The sequence below is a fragment of the Scatophagus argus genome, chromosome 4 (genome assembly GCF_020382885.2).
Source record: "Scatophagus argus isolate fScaArg1 chromosome 4, fScaArg1.pri, whole genome shotgun sequence".
Taxonomy (NCBI): domain Eukaryota; kingdom Metazoa; phylum Chordata; class Actinopteri; family Scatophagidae; genus Scatophagus; species Scatophagus argus.
Window position 1 is genome coordinate 18,226,206 of NC_058496.1, and position 23,801 is coordinate 18,250,006.

The window sequence follows — 23,801 nt, forward strand, 5'->3', positions numbered from 1 at the left end:
GTGTCAAGTTATACCATGATAGAAATTAATGTTAAAATGATAATTATATGTGTGTGAGCATGATAACTAGCAGGCCCATTAGAATTTCGGCTAAAAGTGTTGAAATTTCTGTGACAGTGCAAAAATATTTGGACATAGTTTTCTATAATGTTTTCTTGAAAATTTTTCAAGTTGACAACATTTAAGATCTCTTATTATAATGAAGAAACACACTTACAGCAAACATTTTAATACATAGTTTACTTTAGTGTAATTAAACACGCATGTAAAAACAGAATCCCCGTGACATGTACATCTTCATACTATGTGTCAACCAACTAAGAGAACGCACTACACCCAGACACTATACAAAGTAAGCTGCCAAAGCAGCCATTTTGTCTTTAGGTTTTTTAGGATTGCCACGGCGTCCCCTGCCCCGTCCCCGTCCTCCTCGTCTAGCACCCCCACCCCTGGGATGTCTCATGGTTGCATGTTTGAGCTCCACCAGATCCTGGAAGACTGGATCGCAGAAAACACAGCCGGTGTGTTGGGTCTCACCGGCAGGAAGTGGAGTGCGAGTCTTGTTGAAGTCCACTGCAACCAAAGAGGCATCGCAAGCATCGCAGCTCTCCTGAGAAACCTACAATTAGAGAAAGAAACATTGGTGCTAGTATAAAGGAGTTAGGCGTTAACTGTAAGGGATGAAATGATAAAACTTCAGGGAAAAAAAAGAGACACCAAAGGGTAAAAAAGGAACTATAATACCTATAAGACTTGCCGTCCCTACAGCTTTGCAGAAAGTATGGGCTTTATTGCTTTATTTGGAGTATACTGTAGCTCATAGTCTACAAGGCATTTCAAAACCAAGAAAACAGATCACAACTTAGATTGCGGATTGTGAACTCTCTTGCTATGAGGTGACAGAGCTAACCACTGCACCACCGTGTCACCCATTGTGATCATTATTGTTATTATTATTATTAATAGTAGCTGACGTGTTCTTGAGCAATGCGCCTAACCCTCTAACTGCTCCCTGGACACTTGACAGTGGCAGCCCACTGCTCCTGTGTGTGCTTTCACTGCATGTAATTTTCTGGGTGTTGCATGTGTGTTCAATTAAGGAAGGGTTAAATGCAGAGGAAAAATTCAGTGTATGTAGGTACATCAGCTTCTCATATGTTTGAGTGGATTGAAAGCTTGCAGATTACCACTACATGAGTTTGCTGCTCTGGGCATGTAAAACCTACTCAGACACCACGCCATTGACATGAGATTGTCCTGACACAGGACAAGGTGTAGGACTATTTTCTTACTTGCACTCTGTGTGCATGTTCAAAGAAGTGCACCACAACGTTGCATTTATTACAGGCCATCCTCCATTTTGGTCCAGAGGTGGGATCCAGCACCAAAACCCCACTGTCACACTCCACACACTGTCCGATGCCAAAAGAGTTCAGAGAGTGCTGACAGGACGGATGGGTACATTCATTGCATCCCATACCTAGGAAAAGGAGGAAAATATGAAAAGGAGTCAGAATGTCAGAGGGTTTAGAAGGCTATACAGGCCAGGACTAAGGGCCAATCAACAGCTTATTACATCGTCATATCCCGGACTCAATACAGTACTGACCGATCTCCAGATGCACACTATATGAGTGAAGGAGAACTCATAGACACAGTTCAGAGATGGGATTTCCACGAGGTCAGTTAACTCAGAAAAAAAAAAAGAAAAAGATACAAACTGTGATCTTGATACCTAAATATTGACTCTACAAAACCCTCAGATGTACTGCTGCACCATAATTGCTGGGAGTGTGTGGGAAATACATCCTCCTGTGGCATGGAAAAAGTCATTTGCTGTCAGCTGTTAAAAGGTTCCAGCTAATTAACCCCTATCTGACAACCACAAGAATAAGGACGACTTAACGTCCCAGTTTAGTCCTACCTTTCTTCATGTCCCTGAAAGGTGGATTGCTGAAGCAGTAGGGGCACAGGGGGTAGCTCTTTCCCCGAGCCCCAGATGTCCACAGCACAAGCTCAAAGTCATCCAGAGGACAGCGGAGCTCCTTGTACAGCTTGATGGCTCCATTCTGGGGAAGACTGTAGGTTTCGTCACAGTGGGAGCAGTGGAGCCTGCTGGGCTTGGCCTGCAGATACATGTTAGGATCAGATACCAGCATCACATTAAGTACATCTTATAGACTAAGCAGCTGAGACATACGGATTTAAATAGGAACAGGTTCCAGGTTCAGCGTCAAGAGCCCAATAATACCTATAACAGATGGAATGAACAGGTATGTTGGTTTAACAAGATATTCTTTAAACTTCAGCACAGAAGTTACAAGATTCATTTAGGGTTAGTATCTGACAAATCAGGGCAGCACGGTGGTGCAGTGGTTAGCACTGTCGCCTCATAGCAAGAGGGTTCCAGGTTCGAATCCCGGTCTGGGCCCTTCTATGTGGAGTTTGCATGTTCTCCCTGTGCCTGCGTGGGTTTTCTCCGGGTACTCCGGCTTCCTCCCACAATACCAAAAACATGGCCATTAGGTTAACTAGGTATGAGAGTGTGTGGTTGTTTGTGTGTGTTGGCCCTGCGATTGAGGGGTACACCAGTACACCAGTCCAGGGTGTACCCCGCCTCTCGCCCGTAGTCAGCTGGGATAGGCTGCAGCTCCCCCGTGACCCTGACAGATAAGCGGTATAGAAAGTGGATGGATGGATCTGACAAATCACAGTTTACACCTATTCAGTCTAAGCACTGATTAGACCCCAACTAAAAAGGCCGAGCCAGAACAAACGTTGTTATTCTTAAACATTTTTATTTTTTTTATTTTAACTGACTTTCTATGCATTGGAAAAAAAATAGTTCACTCGAAAACATTTTGTTGTCATGTAAAAACATTAAAGTTTTTTGAGACATCGTTCTTCAATCACTTTAAGAAAGGTGGGCATTAAATCTTTAGCTACAGTTGTAAATTAACCTACAAGACAATGAAGGCTGCTAAAAGTGAATGTGTCCGCATATTTTCCAAAGCCAGCATATGTGTAAAGAAAATGGTAGTGCTGGTAAAGCACATTACACTACCATGTGACTCCCAGTACTTACATGTGCTGGATTCCTAATATAAACTTTCATGACTGACACTGACAAAGTTCCTTGACACTGTATTGAGGTCAAACCAATGAAAGGAACATCCCCAGTGAACATGTAGCAATTTTAACATGTGACTTCCTCACTTTGCATAGGACTTATACAAGGACTACCTTGTGGTTTCCAGCAGAACACACCACTTAACAGACACACACAACCCCCACTATGCATGTATTTAGAAACAATTTGCAGCCTTATGATTCATTCATGAATTTAAAAGAGGTTCAGTCATTAGATGAAAAAGGTAATGAAGGGAGCATGACCACTTTAGCATTTTTAACTTTGAAGGCCAGACCTCAACAGTCAGATGTCACATGGTCCAGAAAAGATGATAAGTGGTACCTTTCTAATTTAAAAGTAAAAAGACATGAGTAATAACAACACTCGTACAGACTGTTTGAGGGTGGACTAAGGAAAACATGACTGTATTAATGTGTATGAGAGATGTTACTTTTCAACCCTTTGGAGGTGAGTATAAGTCAAACATACAAAAAAAAAAAGACACATCTTCAAGATCCCTTTACCCCATATGTGTTCTGCCCATTCAAGTTCAGGCACCACATGCCACAGCATATCTAAATTTTTAATATTTTGATTTTATTTTATTGCTATTATTTTTTAGAACATGTAGTTATTGTAAGATCATTGTATATGATGACTCAAACATATTATGTCAAAGATCACACCTCAGAAACTCACACACCCCCTTTCCCTATGGTACTAGTTTCTTGCAAAAGCTACAGGATCGAATCAGCTCACAACGTGCGTGCTGCTAAAGTGGTTTGTGAAACATCACTTCCTTCTTGAAACAGGTGAAAATGGGATAGCTACACTTAGTGACAAACTTTATTGTATCTAAAAATACATTGTCTGTCCAATGACTCGCTACTCTGATTTCTGACTCGACTTGTGATAAATGGTCATTGTACTTGAGGCAGACAGATTCTTTTGGGGATTTTGGAATTTTATTTTTTCAGGTAAGCATTAAGATCACTGACATGGCTACCAACCCCCACCTTCTAGTCATATGTGTATGCAGATGTGGTTACAGGTTATTTAAACTCTGGCTAGTGATGATGATGACTGATGATGGAAAACAGGTTACTATTGCTGTGTGAAGTCAGCACAGTCTTATCTGCACTCATATAGCTTCCTTTCAGGGTGAGGCAGCAGAGTAAAAGTGAGTGTCATTAACAGCAGAAATAAATGAGCCCCCCCCCCCCCCCCCCCCCCCCCCCACCCTACACACACAATGTTAACTGCAGTGGATTGATGATAAACTGCTAATTACCTGAGTGACTATTCATCCCATACGTTCATATAAGGGGTCCTACACTTTGAAGAGGTGTCCCATGTTCTGGTGCATTGGTACAATATTCATGTTGTACGTTGTCCCTTTTGTAAATGCATAGGGTCTCACTGATAATCAAACCTGCAATCATGCTCTCTTTAGTTACTGACAGTTGTTTGGACTGTTCTGCTGACCTGTATGTACTTCATGAAGCGGTGGCACTTGCCACAGCGGGACAGGGGTTTCCCGGTAGCAGCAATGGGTGAAAAGGAGACCTCCATCAACTCATCCATGCCTAGGAAACACAGCACACAGATACTGTAGACTGGAGTTGCATAGGGATGAGTCAGGCTGAAACATAAGCCTGAATAATATTTCCTTTATAACTTTTCATACATCTGCAGCATTAAAGCACAAAATCTTTTGGTAATGATACTGTAGCCCAAATCCAAGATGTTTATCTTCTCTAGTGGGAATGTCCACATACTGTTGAAATGATGGCAGAAAATTGTCCAGTCCACAACTGTTATAATCCCTCAAGATAAACACCAGGGTTTCACACTCCTTAGCCGATGTAGTGCTAGAATCCTCAGCTATCAGCTCCATTGCCACCTTAGTTTTAACTCCAGGAGGAAATGAAACACAGCTGAGAACAACAGGAAAGTATTCTCTAATTATCTTCCAGCAGCATACCTCATTTCACACGATGCATGGGGTTGGACTTTAAGTTTGCTTTTCTGTATTCCAAACTGCAAATCGTCACTATCCGACAAAAGAAACGTATCTCCACTTTTTACGTTTTTGACATTTTACATTGTACAGCATGTCCGCATTCCTCCCTAGCAACTGATGTGTTGGGTCTTTATACAAACATCAGTCAAACTGATGTGTGCTGATTGATTGATTTCAATATAAAATGCAAACCAAAAGCTTTTGTTAGCGTGGGTTAAGTATAGATGTAGAATAGCCTGCAATCAAGTTTGTTGGGACATAAAAATGAGACTGGAGGATCGTAAATAACCGCACGTCAGTGGAGCACGTAGCAAAAAATAATGCCCCTGGAAAAAACAAAGTTTGGAGATACGTTTTTTTTTTTTCACGGGGCAGCGACGAAATGTTGTAATATCAGTAAGGACTGATGCATCCTTACCAAATAGTCAAGTGGACAATACTGTGACGAGCTTGGAGCGATAGTGGCAAGTTAGTCTAGATCAACAGGTAAGGCCTGCATCATTTTCTTGTTGAATGGCAACCAAGAAATTAAGGTTATGTGATGGCCTGTTAATAGCTGATAATTAACTTGTATTAGCTTTCACTTACCGGTGATGGAATCCACAAAGTAGTGAAACTTCCTCTTGAATATATCCAGTGTGTGCTGCAGGACCTGCTGATAGTTGGCTTTACCCAGCGCAATGAGGTTCAGCTGCTTCTCCACAGCACTGCGTATGGTGGGCAGCACCAGCTCTGCATCTGAGAAACACACGACCAATCATTGGTGTTGAAATGGCGTTCTATGAAAGCTACTCAAAAAGTTCTCACTGAATGCACAATAATATAGGGCAAATGACCTATCTTATAGTAGCCATGTACCAGGACAATGCCCAGGTTGGTTGGCTTCAACTTGCGCCCATTCTCTACTGTCACATAGTTCCTCTGGCAGATATTGTTGATGTGGACAGGGATGCTGGCATCAGTACCTGGAGAACAGAGGACAGAAGCTAACGTGACATTCCATTACTATTACTATCCCTCTATCCCCTCTTGCACTAATTTACGTAAATATTTTTTTTAACTTGCATACAAATTTACATACAATGCCATGAAAAAGATCTTCTCAGCTCAGACTTCCTATGTGACTGGCATTAAATTAGCGGCAGTGTTTTTGTTCTGTTTCCTTCGAGAATATAAAGATGAAAGTTATTTAAATAATTATTCTTATTTTATTATTGTACATGTAGGAGACATATCCAGAGGGAAAAGTGTATGTAGGACACCACATTGGTCCAGTAGATGTCATCTTTGTACTTTAGGCTCACTTACAATATAGATAGAAAGCACAAATAGTTTTGAGCGCTATGCAAGTCAAACAGTGTGTTCCTGAATTGAACAGTGAGAAATAAATATTCCATCAAAGACAAGAACTAGAAGTTACTTCACCAGACGCTGCTAAGTGGTCCTAGCATGTCAGTATAGCTGACTTATAACTGCACTGTATCTTAATTACTCAAGGTATAAGGTGACTAAAAATGGCAATCAAATTTTCAGTTTTGGCAATGAGAAGCTGGTGCCTTTTGGTAGCCTTGCAACCACTTTCAAAAGTTGAATGTTGAGCCCTGAGATATGAACAATTATATCCAGCTGGCAGTGCTGATGAATACCAATGCCATGTTTCTCCATGAGCGTGATGAGTTCAGCCTCCGTCAGGTAATCTGGGGGGCTGGTCTGCTTTTCCACCAGCTTTATCTCATCTACTGTGAAAGTGTCTCCACGCTCAACAGCTGGCAAGGCCTCTTCCAGGGGGATGCCCTGCCACGGCATCACTGTAGTGTAACCTATGAACAGAAGATACAATTAGCATGAGCTCTTCATAGATCCATCTGTAAGTTTGTCTGACTGTTGAGATTTCAGTAATGTGTAAAGCGGTTGTGAACAAACATCTGCCGCAATCAAAACACTGCAAACACAAAGTCACTGTAGCGTGACAGAGCTGTTTTAGAGGGGCAAATGACACACGGAACTTAAGTGACAATCCCTGTTATTGAGAGTTTATTTTATTTATGTTTTAGAGCAGTAGTATTCATGCAGGTTAGAATTAGACAGAAGATCAGATTATGTAAACCTAGCTGACATTAGGCCAACTATGAAAATTCTCCTGGCATTATGTCTCATACTAGCAGTGCAACAGTACACCTGGTAATAACTTATTCTGCATCAGAAGTGACTTGTGCAGTAGTTTGTTTTTTAATAAATCTCCAAAAGGTAGGTAGGTTAAAAATAGTTTTACTGAGCTGACAGAAACCTGAGCTCCTGGTAACTTTTTTCAAGGAGCCTATATTTTCAAATTACTGCAAAACTGTTGCTGTTATTTGTAGCTACAAAAGTGTCTGTAACTTGGTACGAGAAGCGAGCTGAATATGTGACCAGCTGGTTTTACCTGGCGATATCAGAGTTTTGCCACTACACGAGAACGCCTCTGTGCCAATACTGAAGTCTATGGTGGTCTGTAGATACTTGCAGTCTTGACTCACAGTGGCAATAAAATGACGTGTTATGTACTCATATAGCCGCCAGCCATCACTTCCTGTGGAATGGCAGAAGAGGAAGAACCTGGGTTAGAGGCTGAACATGAAGGGGTCCGCGTTAGAATTTAAAGAATGATAATAATTCAAATGTTACATGATGACTGACACCTCGCTGGTGTGTCACAGTAAAGGATGTTAATATATAATGCATTCAATTATTCTTTATTATTTTAGATGCAAAATCACAGTCAATAGTCCAATAGTGATAAGGATATAGTGCAAAGGAATTATTTCTGTGGTAGAAAGTGGTTCCAATGAAAAATGTTATCATGAGTATAGGGATACTTTCTGGAAAGATACTGCTGAACATTGCTGCTGATTTTTTAAATTCCAAACAGCTAAACAAACTAAATTCTATTGACCTCCACTGTGGAGGCAGAAATCTCAAAATCTGGACTAAGAAAACCAGAAAACTAATTGCATGGAGAGATACCTAGAGACAATGGGAAAAAAATTAAAGAAAAAAGATTATCCGTTTTCTAATCACTTATATGACTCACCCAGTTCCCCTTCTGACGCAGCACGCATGGGAGTGATAGGTGGATGGTCCCCGGCGTCAGTTCCTTTCCTGGGTCGGTTTAGCCCAGTTGAGAGCAGAGCCTTCACCTAATGGAGGTAAAGGTAACATATCTTTTTTTAGAAACATACATTTTCATTTTTCACATTCAAGCATCATATTCATTGCACACACTGCTGACCTTAAATGTATCAGGATATGAATCCTGTCATGTAGCCCTCACCTCTTCTGCCCACATGGGATTGTTGGTTTGCTGCCTCAGCACTCCCTTCAGGTCGAAGTTCTCTGGGTAGTGGGTCGTCTCAGTACGAGGGTAGCTGATGTAGCCCTGTGTATACAGGCGCTCTGCAATCTGCATGGCATGCTGGGGACCCATGCCTGAGAGACCAAAGGGTTTTTTCTTATACCCTCACATAACTAGGAGCTGCAGCTTGATTATTTGTTGCTTAATATTAAATCAACAAAATAATCAGCAGATTAACTGACGTTGAAAACAATTAACAGCTGACAGCCTAATCCAAACAAACTAATGCTGAACCTCGGCTTTGACCAGCGAAAACATATGATATTATTTGAACATTAGTATTCATCCAAAGTGTAGAGTAATCACATTTTTGATATAATAAATATACAAGTAAGTTTTTATACATTAGAAGTTAACATTTTTTGAACTGGGTGCAGCGATGTAACGTTTATCTGTGGTTATCTACACAGATCCATATGGCAAAAATGATATCCCTGTGCTAGATAACATTCAGCATGAGACATCATTTGATCTAATGTTACAGGCAGAATGGCCACCAGCAGGTGTGAGGGTGATGTTTGAAAGTATTTTTGGACGAAATAAAATTAAATGAATGTGCAGTGCAAGCTACGTAACATGAAGCCTACCATAACACAACTCGTTGGTATGAATAACCATTGGCCATTAAGCACGTGAAGAAAACAGCAGCGACAGTTGACAGGCAATCTATCATCACCTTGTTAACTAGCAGTGTTGGCATGCACCGCTACCAGAGCACAGCTCACCGTGAGAATGGTCCTATCTGACACCTACCCACATTTTCACTTGAATGTTGTTCTTATGACACTCTATTCTTACATTAGATTTTTTTGTTTTGTTTTGTTGTTGCAAGCACTCCATAATAATTTATTTTGGAATTTACTTAAATGTCTATCCATAATATCAATACACTATTACATGCATACACCCTTTAAATTCCTATTCGCTCTCATTAATTGCATGACCTTAAGGCACATATGTCAAACTGGTCCACAGGAGGGCCGGTGTGGCTGCAGGTTTTTGTGCCAACCAACCAAGAGCACACCGTTTGACCAATCAACTGTCTGAAGACGGAGATCAGTTGATTAAATGAGTCAAGTCTGGTGTGCTGCTACTTGGTTGGAAAGAAAACCTGTAGCCACACCGGCCCTCCTGTGGACCAGTTTGACATGCCTGCCTTAAGGAAACCTAACAGGCAATGACAACTGATGGAATGCTGCTTATGTTGATGTGAACATACCTAAGGCAGAGCTGGCCACTCTCAACATTTCCACTGTGTTCAAGGCTTGGGGCCTCTGCTTGGCTTTCTCTTTCTTACTCACCGCTTCCACCTGTATTAAGAGAAAGGTCAGCTAAAGTGAATTTTTCTCATATTTTCAACATGAAACTTGCAGACACATGATGTAAATAAAATGATAATAAATACCTGGGCCTCCCTAGATGTCTTGGCCAGGTTGACAAACATCTGACCCACTTCCTTGTCGAAGACCCTCACCCTGTTCCAGTCCAGTGTCAGCGGGCTGTCCTTTCCTTTGAACACCTGACCGAAACATTTATGTTAATGTAGTATAAAAGGAAAAGATCCCTGACACATTGCCAGGGAAATGGAAACCAAGGGTTTACCTTTGCCTGAAGGACCCAGTAGGTCTCTGGTTTAAAGGACTGGATCTTGTCATGGCGTTCCACACAGAAGCCTAGCGTTGGGGTCTGGCATGGTCCAAATGAGATCAAGGAGGAGTCTAAATTGCCATATTTGCCCTGGAAATACTTAGTCTGGAACCTGGAAATATGTGAGCCACAAAAGTCAGGCTTAGATTACATTCATTATTACCTCTGATAAGTCGTAATCAATGTTGAAGAGCAGGCAATTTACCATGTGTCATCTTGATCAAAGCATTTGATGAAATTTTGATTATTACTACATAAACATAACACTAAAGAAAGAGAGAAAGGAGTTGGGGTTTGAACTTTATCCCCAAGCTCTCTTTTTCATTCTTTTTTCATTTTTTTTCCATTCATGTCACTTCCAAGTGCAACACTAAGAATGCTTTTGAGGAGAGACTCTCTGAAAGTGTGTTCCCATATCCCTTATTTAAACAATTTAGAGCCACAACATGGACCGCAACAACTCCAATGTAATCCCTGAGAGCAACTTGGACCATCAAAGTACGTCCACTCACAATCTGACAGGCTCAGATTGTTACTCTAAATGTCTCACAACATTATGGAAAGGATCCCTGGAGAAAGAGCAGCTATGTTGCTCTCACCAAATTAACCAGACTCCACTGTAAAAAAAGGGGAATTTCACAGTGTCACAAGTCACGCATGTTTCACAACTGTCCAAAACATACAAATTCAACAGAAACAAATTAAATTTAGCAAAGCCACTTTAGCTCAATGTCTCACTGTTCCAACAATCACTAACGCTGCTTTGGTTGAAATAAAAGCCTTAACTAACCCAGGTAGTTGTGAAAATATTGGGAGGAGAGTGAGAGGAAGGGAGGACATCAGATAAACAGCAGAGGAAAACAGCTTTTTAATTTAGGGTTTATTTCAAAGTTCAGACCAGAGTTGGTGCTTTTTGAAAAGATTAACAATTTTGTAAATTTCGACATTTTTCTGTTTTGATGGCCAAATAATGTGGTGGTTCACTTTTACTCTGTCATCTGTAGGCTTTTACCTTTATCTTTACAACCCGTTTTCACCGAATCAGTTTGTGATCCTGAACATATGCTTGAAACATGTACTGCTTGTTTTTTCACAGAAGTGGAATAATATTTCTTCAGGGAGTGCAAGTAGTGACAGTGTGGGCTCCATGCTCACTCTAACAGCTTGATGTTGTGGCAGCACTAATGACGAAGGAGTGAGGCTTTGCAAAGGATCAGTTAGTTATTTTTAGCTGGTAATGTTTTCTGTAACTTCAAATGCTTGGCACAGCATATCACATGTATGTCTGGTGATAGATGGAAGAAACACATTTCCTATTCCTTTAATTTGTACCCAATCTAGCACTAAGTGGCTGTGTGGAGTGTGTGGCTGTGCGAAGCTGCGTACCGGGTGAAGGCGCAGCCGATGCGCAGATCCAGCTCTTGACGTGCATCCACTGACAGGGCTTCATTGCGGTTGGGCTCTCCCAGACGGTTCATGGCATTCCAGATGTCAGTGTCAGTAATAGAGCTGAATTTGGCACGGTAAACAGTCTGCTCCCTGGCACTCCCCTTGTTCATCACTGGCTGGATGGCATCCAGTACCTGCGAGGCAAGAGAAGCAGTAACTGAGTGAGAGAATGATCAATATAAATAATGATATAAACATAAATAACTATGTTTGCAGGCACAGTAACCATTCCATTTTTGGTCTAAGACATTTGTTATTATAAAGGTGGCTTCACATTTGATTTTGGAAGGAGGAAAAACACAGCTCTACTGGCCCCTATGGCTGGAGCACAAATGACTGGCAAAACAGACATCCGAGGGGAACATACTGAATGTGGGCCCTTTCACACTGGTGGAGGTAACAAATAGTCAGTGCTCAAGGTGACAATATAGACCTTATCACAGCATTTCTATGACCACAGTAGTGAACAACATGGCGTCTGTGGAGGAATGTGCACAAACAGAAGAACACGTAAAGAAGAGGTGACAAAGTTTCATAAATATGCTCATGCATACCAATGCATTGCGTGTGCTTTATGATTTTTAGGTGACACACTCCAGAATGCAAAAATGTCAGAAATCAATCTCGCGTAGCTTGAAGTGCCAACCCAAAGATTAGTGGATGGATCCACCTCCTGAGCCACAGCCAGCCGCCCTGTAAGTAACAGGAGAACCCCTGAAGTCCTGAATTATTTTTATTTTTATAGTACTTGTTCATACAAAATATCATCTTGTGTACATAAGATATAAACAAAATTAGCTTTCAGGCATTTCGGGACTCCATATTGTACCCGTAAAATTTACACTAGAGGACTACTACGTATAAGTGAGTATTTTTATAATGTGGTATTGCTACTTTCACTTAAGAACGGGGTACATGGCCATGATAACTTATCCAGCTCTGGAGCAAGGTAAACAGGTCACAGCGTGCTGACCAATCAAATCTCTTGGTAAATAATATCACTATTGGTAGCAGAGGTTCGATATGCTGATCATGAGAGGGTCTCTTAGGAGTGCAAGAGTGTTCAGCAACCAACATAGCATTTTGGGTTCCCCTAATGATTTTTTCATATGAGAGATATAGATTCTTATTGGAAGAAAAGGTGAGCTGAAGAAACAAGTATTAGGAGCTGGTGGAGACCAAACAAGAGCTAAAAGAGAGTAAATACTGGACTTACATTCATCAGGGGGACACAAAGATGGCTTATCTTTTACTTTTATCAGGTGATAACTTGTCATCACATGTAAATGTGTAAATAGATTACCTCAAAACAGATGTTCTCTCCTTCTTTATCACAGTCCAACCATAAAACTACATAGTCACAGCCTCTGGCTTCAACCTGACAAGACACCAGAAACTTGGGGTGAGTACAAAACATGACACACTGGCCTCCAACTGATTATACAGAATGCAGTAAGCAACCATGTGTTGTGAACAACTTCTAAAACCTACCTGGAGGAACTTGACCATGTTGAGCTTGGGGTTGGCCTCTTTCTTTTCTGTGGGAGCTTTGCTAAATAGTTCTGCAGGGTCCACCTTATCCCAGTTATTGTACTTGCCTTGAAAAAAAACACTAATAACATTACCAATAACCAAGCTAATAACACAAATAGCAAGAAGTAAGAAATTACAAGAAATCCAAATGTGGTCAGAAGTGTGCTGCTTTGCACCTGTAACCAAACAGTGATGTCACAATACCCCGGATTACACCTGTACATCATGTGTCAGCTGTGATTTGAAGTTCAATTACACTATATTAACAGGGTGTTTCTATTATTATTTCTTCCTCCATATACACGAAAGAGCTCAACAAAGCATAACCTAATACGGATGATACCCACCAATGAAATCCAGACTCATCACATGTCCACAAACGGAAGTCATCTTAAAACGGACAGTTTGGCCTTGGAAGCTGCCGGTGTATTCATGCACTGAGCATGCTCCATTGAGCCCCTTGCGACTTGTACAATTTCCTAAGAGAACAGACAAGGCAGTCATTTGAAGGTGCATGATTTTTATAAGCCTTCAACCACAAGGGCATTCAGAACATTTCAGCATCCATGGTCAACATAAAGCTTAAAAACAAAGACTGAATTGATCAAAGGAAAAGGCAATTAATGTTGTTTAAAATTTTACAAGATGTACTCATTAATAATGCAGAATTTTTTAAAATACATTTTAGCTAATTTCCTGTCAAACGTTTGGAACTAGAGCCTACACTTGGTGATGAGTCAGATGTGAAGTTTAACATGAGGTGAAAGTGGTGGTGAGTGAGGCAGGGACATGAGACCTCTTTTCTAGTAAATGAGGGGGTAATGAGGGTCCTCCCTTTGCTACCTCAATGCTACATGCTGACGTCCTCTCTGAATTAAGTAGTTCTCTCAAGGCTAAATGCTAATGACAGGAAAATAGGACATTATGATGAGCCAGAGTGACCAAAAAGCATGTCTTCCGCCAACCCACTTTTATACACACACACACACACACACACACAGGATGGTAACAATCCCAACAAGAGCAGGGCATATAAATAGAGGCAAGTCCAGATACAGGTCGCAGATCAACTCCAAGCAAGAAACAAGAAGACCAAAGAAATAAAACAACAAATAAAAAAATAAAAAAATAAAAAAAAAATCAGCACCTATCAAGATCCAAGAGAAGAAACAGAAGCATCTCCCGTCATAACCTTCAGTCATGGAACAGCTCCAGGTAAGGAACATGCCTTGATGTTGATGTTAATGGAAGCATGTTTTTTGACAGCTTTTTGACTGCTATCAAATCGGTTATGCTAGACTGGCCTCTAGAGTAGCCTAGTCATGGTTTTAGTCTACCTTTAAGGTCCACTGTATAGGATTTGGTGGCATCAAGAGGTACGTTTATGGATTGCCGCCAACTGAACACCCCTCGTCTCACTGAATCTGAAAGCTCTTTTTAGAGAAAGTGTTTGGCTATTCTGGGCTACTGTAGAAACATGGCGGACTTGGTAGATCATCAACAAAGTAATTAAAATTGCTCTTTGGAAATCAATGTTGGTACCAACAATCTATCCCGTAGGCTTTTAAAGAGCAACAGTCACTCATACTGCTGACCAAAAGCCTGCCTTATCTCATTGATTTAGAAAGACAGATACATAGATAGATACTTTACTGATCCCGAGGGAAATTATGATTGAAGACTGGTGTGGCCAGAGGTGCTGCCACTGTTAACTCATTTAAACTGAGACAGTTTTGTGAGAAGAGAAACAGACAAACTAACGCAGAGATATCAGTCCATATAATCCAGCTGTTCTCTGGGTCCAGCTGCTGCGTGTCTTTCTGCTGTGCCTGCTGGCCCTCCATCAGAGTCTGGCCATACCACTGGGGAGCCAGTGTGTGGATGAATCCTTCTGTACATACAGCCTGCAGGACTACTACAGCCAGCTGGTCAACCTGCCCAGCCGCATCAATGAGCGCAGCATTGCAACCTGGAGCTACGTGTGAGTAGACGTGTCATACAGTGTTGTCATTAAGCTGAAGCACATATTTTGGTATCCAACCAAACACTTATTGGGTCTAGTTTCTCAAATGTGAACATTTGCTCTCTCTGTAAACTGAACATTGTTAGGTTTTACACCGCTGGCTGAACAACTCACAAGAATTTTCTTTTGTTTGACTGATTGATTAATCCATTCATTGCTTCAACTCTTCACTTTCAACTTTATGGAGAAATCAACAGTAACTTAACACAAATGAAATTAGATTTATAAGGTAAATATGTGAAGCTGAACATCTGTTTAATATTTTTATATGATTCAGCATACATTTGACATAGTGTGATATATATTGAAAAAGTCCTACCATTTCAGGTGTTCCTATCAATACAGTAATAGTATTAGTATTTCAGCTTGTACTGTAATTTAAACAACATCTTAGAAAAAGGTTCTATTCATATGTTTACAGGACCAGATTAGACCAGCGGCTTTATAGCTCACTTTGTTGGCTGTTTTTACACAAATTCACAATGGCTACGTATGCGCATGTGTTCAAACACTCATACATGTACACATACAATTTTACAAACACTTGACCTCCACAGCAAATTTCAGCCTCATAGACAGTGTAAGGTGGGCTTAACTTTGTGGACCAATGAACAGACAGATCTTTATCGATCTACCGGGTCTGATGCTGGATCCAGCAAGGTTGTACAACAAAAGCTTTAGGAGTTATTAAAAGCCGTGTGTCACATAGTGCTATCAAACAAACAGAAAAAAGAATCTCTGTTGAGTCCAACGATGCCGTGGAGGACGTGGCAAAATGGTGTGTGGGGGAAATTTCTGTGGACCAACTAATGTACAGATCGAGCTATAGAGCTGCTGGTCCCGGCTGATAAAAGATTCTAAAGTTATACAGTACATGACTGCTTGTCTGTGATGTTGTCTCACAAAATGAACAAACAACTGAAAGACAGCCTGTCTCTGATCTTTCCCTGCTCCTCACGTCTCACCAGGGAGAACATCGACTTGAACCGAGTGCCTCAGGTCATCCATGAGGCCAGCTGCCACACCAGCCATTCCTGCAGAGGACTCGACAATGCTTTTGGTCTAGAGACCATCCCTGTGTCCCTGAGGATGCCTGTCCTCAAGAAAAACCCCAGCTGCTTCCCCACAGCCAGCTACTCTCTGGAGTTTGAGCTCATCACCATAGCCTGTATATGTGCTATCTCCAGACACAGCTGACAGTCACAGGACTTGATGTCAACTTAGGACGTTGGTGAACATCAAAAATATGTGTTTGTTCAGCGAAAGCATTAGGTAAAGATGGTGGTTTCTGAAATTGTCCATTTCACTCATTGTTATTGTTTTACAGTAGACACTGAAAATGTCACCATTCAATACATGTCTGTTAACAGCACAGCACAGTAATTAAAGACATTTTGCATTAACTGTATCACTATTGTGTCCGTATAGAGTATTTTGGTATCCTGACTGTCATAACCCTTTCCTGAATAACTTGGGTGCAGTATATATAGCTTTTATCTCATCAACAAGAAGCAGTGGAGCTGCGCCTCTAATGGATTTGGTAAATAACAAAAATAAATAAATAAGAAATGGAGTTTCTTCTTATCAAGGTGCAAGCCAACATTAAGCATCAGATTTTGCAACGGGCCTGCAGGAGTACGATCACATCCAGTTAAGACAGCAACACGTCAGGGTTGACTGTACCAGTTATTGTTAAAATAGCTGTCTTCTAACTTCTAACATTTTCAAGTTTTTGATTTGAAACTTAATTGACAAAAATAGTGTTTGCAAAGTAACGTTAGTGTAGTTATAAAGGCACTATATGCTAACAGAAATGATGACAGAAAATTACAGAAAATTATCATGATTCTCTTTCCTGTTACCTAAGTTTGTCTTACTTTATGGCGAAGTACACTGCTATAAATTCGTACCCACCTTTAGAGAGGATTTTGGCAATCGACTGAGCCAAGGATGGTTTCTCTGCCACCATCAAAACAGTTCTCATTTTGAATGAACTGCTAATAACTCAAACTCAAACTCCGGCCAGTCAGCTCACAATCGATACATGCACGGACAGCGTATTGCTGCTGTCTTAATACCTCAAACTAGATCAATAAGTGCTAACAAATAAACACTCCAATGTAAAGAACAAGGTTGATTTTGTGCTTGCTAATAGGCTATGTTATGAGGCATGAAAGCGGACATGACAGTTTACGCACTGTTCCCTTCCGGTGTCATATCGACGTATTTCCGTTCCGTCTCGCATAGAGGCAAGACTTAAAGAGCGTGGGGTTCAAGTACAGATATATATATAAAAGACATTTTTATAGAAGACATCGTTTTATTTTTTAATAGAAGACATCATTCATATCTATGTTTTGTTTTTTTTTTTCCATTATTATAGAAGACATCATTCATATCTACGGGTTTAACCGGGGCTCACCGGGGCACATCTAATTTATGAGGATATCTCATGAGATACAACAAGAACAAGTTGAGGATTCAGTATGTTCAAAACACAAATTTATTACATTTTTCGGTTTTAATTAATAATGAATGGGAAATGCTGTCATCAACAGCAATTGAGCATTTTTGAGCATGGTGTTACCAGAGAATTTCTAATGGAGAAATCCCCCTCTCAGAACTAACTGGGTTATGTGGGAGGTTCTGACAAGATAGTTCACAAAGAAAGGGGAGACTATGGAGCTGTAGCCCCGAAATGTAACTTTTATGGGGTAAAAATTTATTTCTGATAATTTTTTATTGTTTGCAGTATAAGAGGTAGAGATAATAAATATAGTTCCATTAGAATAGATTTTCACAGTTTTTCTGTAGTGAAATACTTCTCTGTATGTATTCACACATCAATTGTGCCAAATTATTGTTTTGTTTCAACCACGCTTCCTGCTTTAGCTATCGTCACGAAAATGTCTAAAGACTATAATTCACAAAAAACTGTATTATTGTGATTATTTTCATCAAATATGGTAATTGTAGTTAGCTCACTTTAACGTAACATTGCTAGTTGTAAATCTTTGACTCGACCAATCAGCATACATTAGCAGAATGCTGATAGAAAAGCTAGCTCTCCTGTAAGAAAAATGAATGGGCATTAGTATTTTTTTCATTTCATTCATTATTATTACTTTGCACTAATGTTACTTATTCAGAATCAGAATCAGAATCAGAATCAGCTTTATTTTGCCGAGGACCAGCTGGTCTACTTCACGTCTGTAGGCAGCCTCATCACCATCCTTGATGAGGCCAACTACTGTTGTGTCGTCCGCAAACTTAAGTAGTTTTACGGACGGGTCCCCTGAGGAGCAGTCGTTAGTGTATAGGGAGAAGAGCAGCGGGGAAAGAACACACCCCTGGGGGGCGCCGGTACTGATGGTTCTGGTGCTGGAGGTGATGCTCCCCAGCCTCACCTGCTGCCTCCTGTCAGTGAGGAAGTTGTAGATCCACTGAGAGGTGGAGGTCGGCACTGTGAGCTGTGAGAGCTTCTGGCGGAGGATTTCTGGGATGATGGTGTTGAATGCAGAGCTGAAGTCCACAAACAGGATCCTGGCATATGTCCCTGGGGTGTCGAGGTGATGGAGGATGAAGTGCAGTCCCATGTTGACTGTGTCATCCACCGACCGGTTTGCCCGGTAGGCAAACTGCAGGGGGTCAAGCCGGGGGCCTGTGATGAACTTCAGGTGGTTCAGCACCAGCCTCTCAAAGGATTTCATGACCACAGACGTCAGGGCGATGGGTCTGTAGTCATTCAACCCCGTGATGGTGGGTTTTTTTGGGGACTGGGATGATGGTGGAACGTTTATTTGGTACTGTTTATTTGGTACTTCTCGTTTATCTTAACTTTGTTATAGTTTTATGTCCTTCTATGTAGGTACTGAGAGCAATTGTAACCGAAGTCAAATTCCTTGTATGTGTGAACATACTTGGCCAATAAATCTGATTATGATATTACTCTGGTTCTTGGATCTGTATTTTCAAAGGTAAAAATGTGTCGCCAAAAATCCTGAACTAACACAAAACAATACTCATTTAGATCCTCTTCATCATATGATGAAGAAATAAGTAGGAACAACCATAAAGTATGACAATGATATTAGAAAAAGTGTTGATTAAAAATATATAGGTCTACTGTATACTAAAGACATAATATCTGAAAACTTATTCATTGTCATATTTGTAATATGTTAATAATTACATTAATACTTGGCTCTCAAACAATACACAACCCTACACCAAATCGCTCCTTAGTATCTCAGAATAAAATAATTATTATTATTATTATGAATTGTTATTATTATTGTTAATGTGATTATAATGGTTTTCGGGTTCTTTTTTTCTATCAGATTGACAGAAATGGGTTTCCATAGGTGAATGGCCTTCCATTAGGCTGCATGTTTAACGAATGGAGAGATAAACACTGTAGATGGAAGCATGTAGATGACTGGATGAGTTAACACTAATTGGTCAATGTATGAATGAAACTGGAAGTGAGTGCATGAGAGGATCATGGTTAATTTTAATGATTCATTCATTTATTTATCCATTCATCTGCCCAAACATAAATGCGTGTGTATATATAGTGTACATACGATAACTTTGTGTTGATACACACATTTCTTCATTCCTATTTTCATATTTTTCTCCTTCCTTTCTTCAGTCACCACTTGTTTCCTTCTGTTTTTTGCCCTTACCACCATCCTTTCTGCCTTACTTCACTCCCTCTCCCTTCATCATTTCTCCCTTCCATCATTCTTTTATTTTTGGATTTTTCAACCTTTATGATAGATATTCATTGACTTTCAGCTTTAACTTGCAGTAAGGTGTTAAATGGGACGCACACAGACCTGATAAAATGCTTAAAACAAAATATTTCCTTCATGTGTTCAACCTGGTCATTAATCTGCTGTGGTGGAACTTTATTACTTTTATTCAAGCATACTAATTAACAATTGACTCATTATCTGAGTATTTCCATTTTACTACATACTTCTACTGCACTACAGTTTAGAGGCAAATATTGTATTTTTCTACAATATTTATTTCACAATTTTAGTTACTGGTTACTTAACGGAATCAGTTTAACAATACAAAATATAATGAACAATGTAATATTAAATATAAGATAAAACTTTTTTCATCTCTGAGGGAAAATTTATAGGCTAACTAGGAAAAGGAGCTGAAAATTCAGTTAAACCAAATTCTGCGGCCCTTCCTCAGCCACAGCAAAATAGGCAAGTCTGTCTTAAAAAATACTTACATGCCTATTTATACATTACAACTGTTTATGCTTCTTTTAATAAATCCTCCTGTCTGTGAAGGGATGGAAACCTAAAGAGAGCCTTTTGTACTAAAAAGACTGTAACTTTACGCTTTGTAGGTCTGCCAGATGGCTGAAACCTGTTAACTCAAGATAAACTTTTGAATATATCATTACACAGTGATCTCCCTGTGGCCTGTCTGAACAAGAGGACTGATAACAGAAAGCAAACCTCATTTCAATGGTCATATCCAGTAGGTACATGGCTATTGTTTTCAAAAGTGTATAAGAGTGTCCTTGCTGAAGAGTAAAATGACCCCAGTCTGACACTGCAGCACCCATCAGACTAAGTGCTGACCACTAGATGGCAATAGAGGACATGAAATTATACACTGTCCATCCATTCATACATTTGTCAACCTCAACAGACCACAGTTATTGATTTTTATGCCTATGCTTTGCAACTGCTAATTCTGTTAATTAATTAATTTTATTTTATTTTAATTTAAAAAAAAAAAAAATAAGATGGAGATCACATGGTCTTGCTGTCAGTTCTGTGATTCACCATTTACAGTCACTGAACTCACAGCTGTGGGGACCCCAGTTCATCAACTTCATACTCTTCTGTGGGTCTATAGGGTAGGTCCCCAAGGAGAGAGAGTGAGGTGGGTCTGATGGGGAGAGCTGTTTGTGAGGCTGAGGGGGGTGGGTAGGCTTGCCTTTTGGGATGGTGATGGGATGTTGACCCCCAGGCAGATGGTCTGAGGAGAGAACTGTGTGTGGTTTTGTGTGTGTGTGTGTGTGTGTGTGTGTGTAGCTTTATCCATCCCCTCCTCCAAACTTCAAAGTGGGTAATCAATTAAATGCATCCTAACCCCCCACCCTCAGCCTTCCCTCACCCCTCCCTGTTGTCCCTTGAGTCAGCAGATCCCCCTGAGCAGATGCAGGCCTGTGGTTATGACTCTATGGGGATGTTTTGCATAACCCAGGGAGGGGGGACTTGAGCTGTGGTTTGGGGGTGGTAGGTATAGTTTGGCCTCAGGGTCTCAGCATGCGGAATATGAATATATTTACATGGTTGTATATACTGAACTACTTACTCACATTTGGGAAAGCCTCCAAGAGTGCATAAACCAGGATGTGGCACTGAACTGACCCCCTGGCTAAGTTTTTGTTGCTTTCCATTCTTTCACAGAACATAGTTTACCATGCTTAAATATTGTTAACAACCCCAGTTAATTTCAGACAGATTCTGAGGTGACAACAGCTTCATCAGCTTTGATAGCCAGCATAATAATATTAGCTTAGCTGACTCTTTTTAAGAGAGGTCTAATAAAGGCTTTTGAATATGCGCTTCAGTGTTACAGACATGATATTCCAGACACTGAGCCTAAAGCTACATATTTGAGACAAAAAGTCTCTTGTTTGGATGCTAACTTCAGAAAAGCATATATTACAGACTTTACTGTTTATGTCTGTCTATCAGTATGTTTCATTTTTACAAGCAAAAAGGCTGTCAAGGGGAGGAATTGTGTAAGAAGTCTGGCAGGACATGGTGGAGAGCAAATCTAAAGTACAGCAGGGAGGAACTGCTAACATTTGCCTGAGTTCTAGTAGTATCAGTATCAGAATCAGAATCAAAATCAGAATCAGAATTCCTTTATTTACCCCCGAAGGGAAATTCTTTTTCATACAGACATTTCACTTGCAGTTTTCCCGACCAAGAAAAAAAAGTGGAAGATATAAAAATAGGATAAACAAAAGCAAGACAAGTATAAATCTAAAAATCTAAAAATACAGGTATTTACATGTGTAACATATATACATTGTATATATAAAAGTATGTATGTCCGTCACAGTGCAGAGTTTAACAGTTTGATGGTGACAGGCAGGAATGATTTCCTGTGTCGCTCTGTGGTGCATCGTGGGAGTGAGAGTCTGTTATTGAACAAGCTCCTGTAGCTGATCAGCACATTGTGGAGAGGGTGAGAGGGAAAGTCTAGTATACTCCTTATTTTGGACAACGTCCTCCTCTCAGACACCACCGTCAGAGAGTCCAGTTCCTGTTCCACAACATGGCTGGCCTTCTTAATGACTGTATTGAGTCTGTTAGTGTCCCTCACCCTCAGGCAGCTGCCCCAGCAGGCAACAGCATATGTGATGGCACTGGACACCACCGACTCATAGAACATCCTCAGCATCGTCCTGCAGATGCTGAAGGACCTCCACCGCCTCAGAAAATAGAGGCGGCTCTGGCCCTTTCTGTAAACAGTGCCCAAGTTCTTGCACCAGTCCAGTTTGTGGTCCAAGTACACCCCTGAATATTTGTACTCCTCCACCACCTCCACAGTCGCCCCTTTGTTGTTGCTACTGCTAGTAGCGTCCAGGATCAGCTACATTGTCCAAGAATACTAGATAATTAATATGTTCTGGGGTTTTTTTTTGTAATATATCCTTGTCACCCAATTATTTTATGCAATTAGCTAAACTTGGAAGTAATGCTAGGTTATTTCCTTGTGCCAAACATGCTAATGTTTGCAGCTTAAGGTACACTATTCATTTTACTATGAAGTGCATTATTTTTACTGCCAGTCATTTCATTTGAGTACCGTACTTTGTGTACTTGATAATGTAAACTGTCCTCTACAACGCCGACAAACATTACCGCGTGGAAAGGAAAGAACCCATGGTATAATGTAATATGTTGCATTTCATATAGTCAGGCAGACAACACCTATCAGTGATGACACAAAATGAAAATGATTGATAATGAGCAAAGAAGAAAGTTATTTTGGACGCAGCCCTGGTGCCTAGTTACAGTTGCTAAGCTAAGACTTCATGAAAAAAAGTCACCCCTTTAATGACGTGCAAGATGACTTTAGGAACAAATATATTAATCACACCATCTCATTGGTTTAGGATCACTTCTTTTAACACGAGAGACGGACCACACTTACTGGAGGAACTTTTCGAAGGCTTCGCTGATGTCATATGAGGCTAATTCTGCTATTATATCTGTGCATGCATGCAAACTTACATGGAGAAAGTGTTAAGTTGAAGACATGTGTAAAGGAGATCTAATGCTAATGCATGTTCTGCTGTGTGAGTGTGTGTGTGTGTGTGTGTCAGTCATGAGTCATGAGTCATCAACCGACCACCCACCTACCTTCAGTGTGTGTGTTTATGTGTGTTGCCCACCAATGAGTCCCTGTGGAATCCAACCAATCACAATTGACCACTATATGATAATATCCAGCTGCTTGCAGGGAGAACCCCCTCCACATTTGGCAGGCTTGAAGCTTTCAAATGGCGGAAACAGTGCGTGGGGGACAGCAGGGGAAAAAGGATAAG

General features: G+C 40.6%; 1 protein-coding gene across 2 annotated transcripts; it reads right to left on the reverse strand.

The window, feature by feature from the left end:
- Window positions 1-213: 213 nt before the first annotated feature.
- Window positions 214-17,418, reverse strand: top3b (DNA topoisomerase III beta). Of its 2 annotated transcripts, XM_046385697.1 has the most exons (18): window positions 17,111-17,418; window positions 13,521-13,652; window positions 13,132-13,238; window positions 12,944-13,018; window positions 11,578-11,774; window positions 10,147-10,303; window positions 9,950-10,063; window positions 9,764-9,854; window positions 8,464-8,618; window positions 8,224-8,329; window positions 7,576-7,722; window positions 6,800-6,973; window positions 5,990-6,118; window positions 5,742-5,891; window positions 4,616-4,716; window positions 1,925-2,126; window positions 1,293-1,480; window positions 214-619 (listed from the first exon to the last, which is right to left on the reverse strand). In XM_046385697.1, the coding sequence occupies exons 1-18, from the start codon at window positions 17,178-17,180 to the stop codon at window positions 344-346; spliced, it is 2,571 nt and encodes an 856-aa protein (XP_046241653.1). In that variant the 5' UTR covers window positions 17,181-17,418; the 3' UTR covers window positions 214-343. The 2 variants fall into 2 exon arrangements, with proteins under 2 accessions (XP_046241653.1, XP_046241654.1); XM_046385698.1 differs by lacking the exons at window positions 12,944-13,018; window positions 13,132-13,238; window positions 13,521-13,652; window positions 17,111-17,418 and adding an exon at window positions 12,195-12,613.
- Window positions 17,419-23,801: the final 6,383 nt, after the last annotated feature.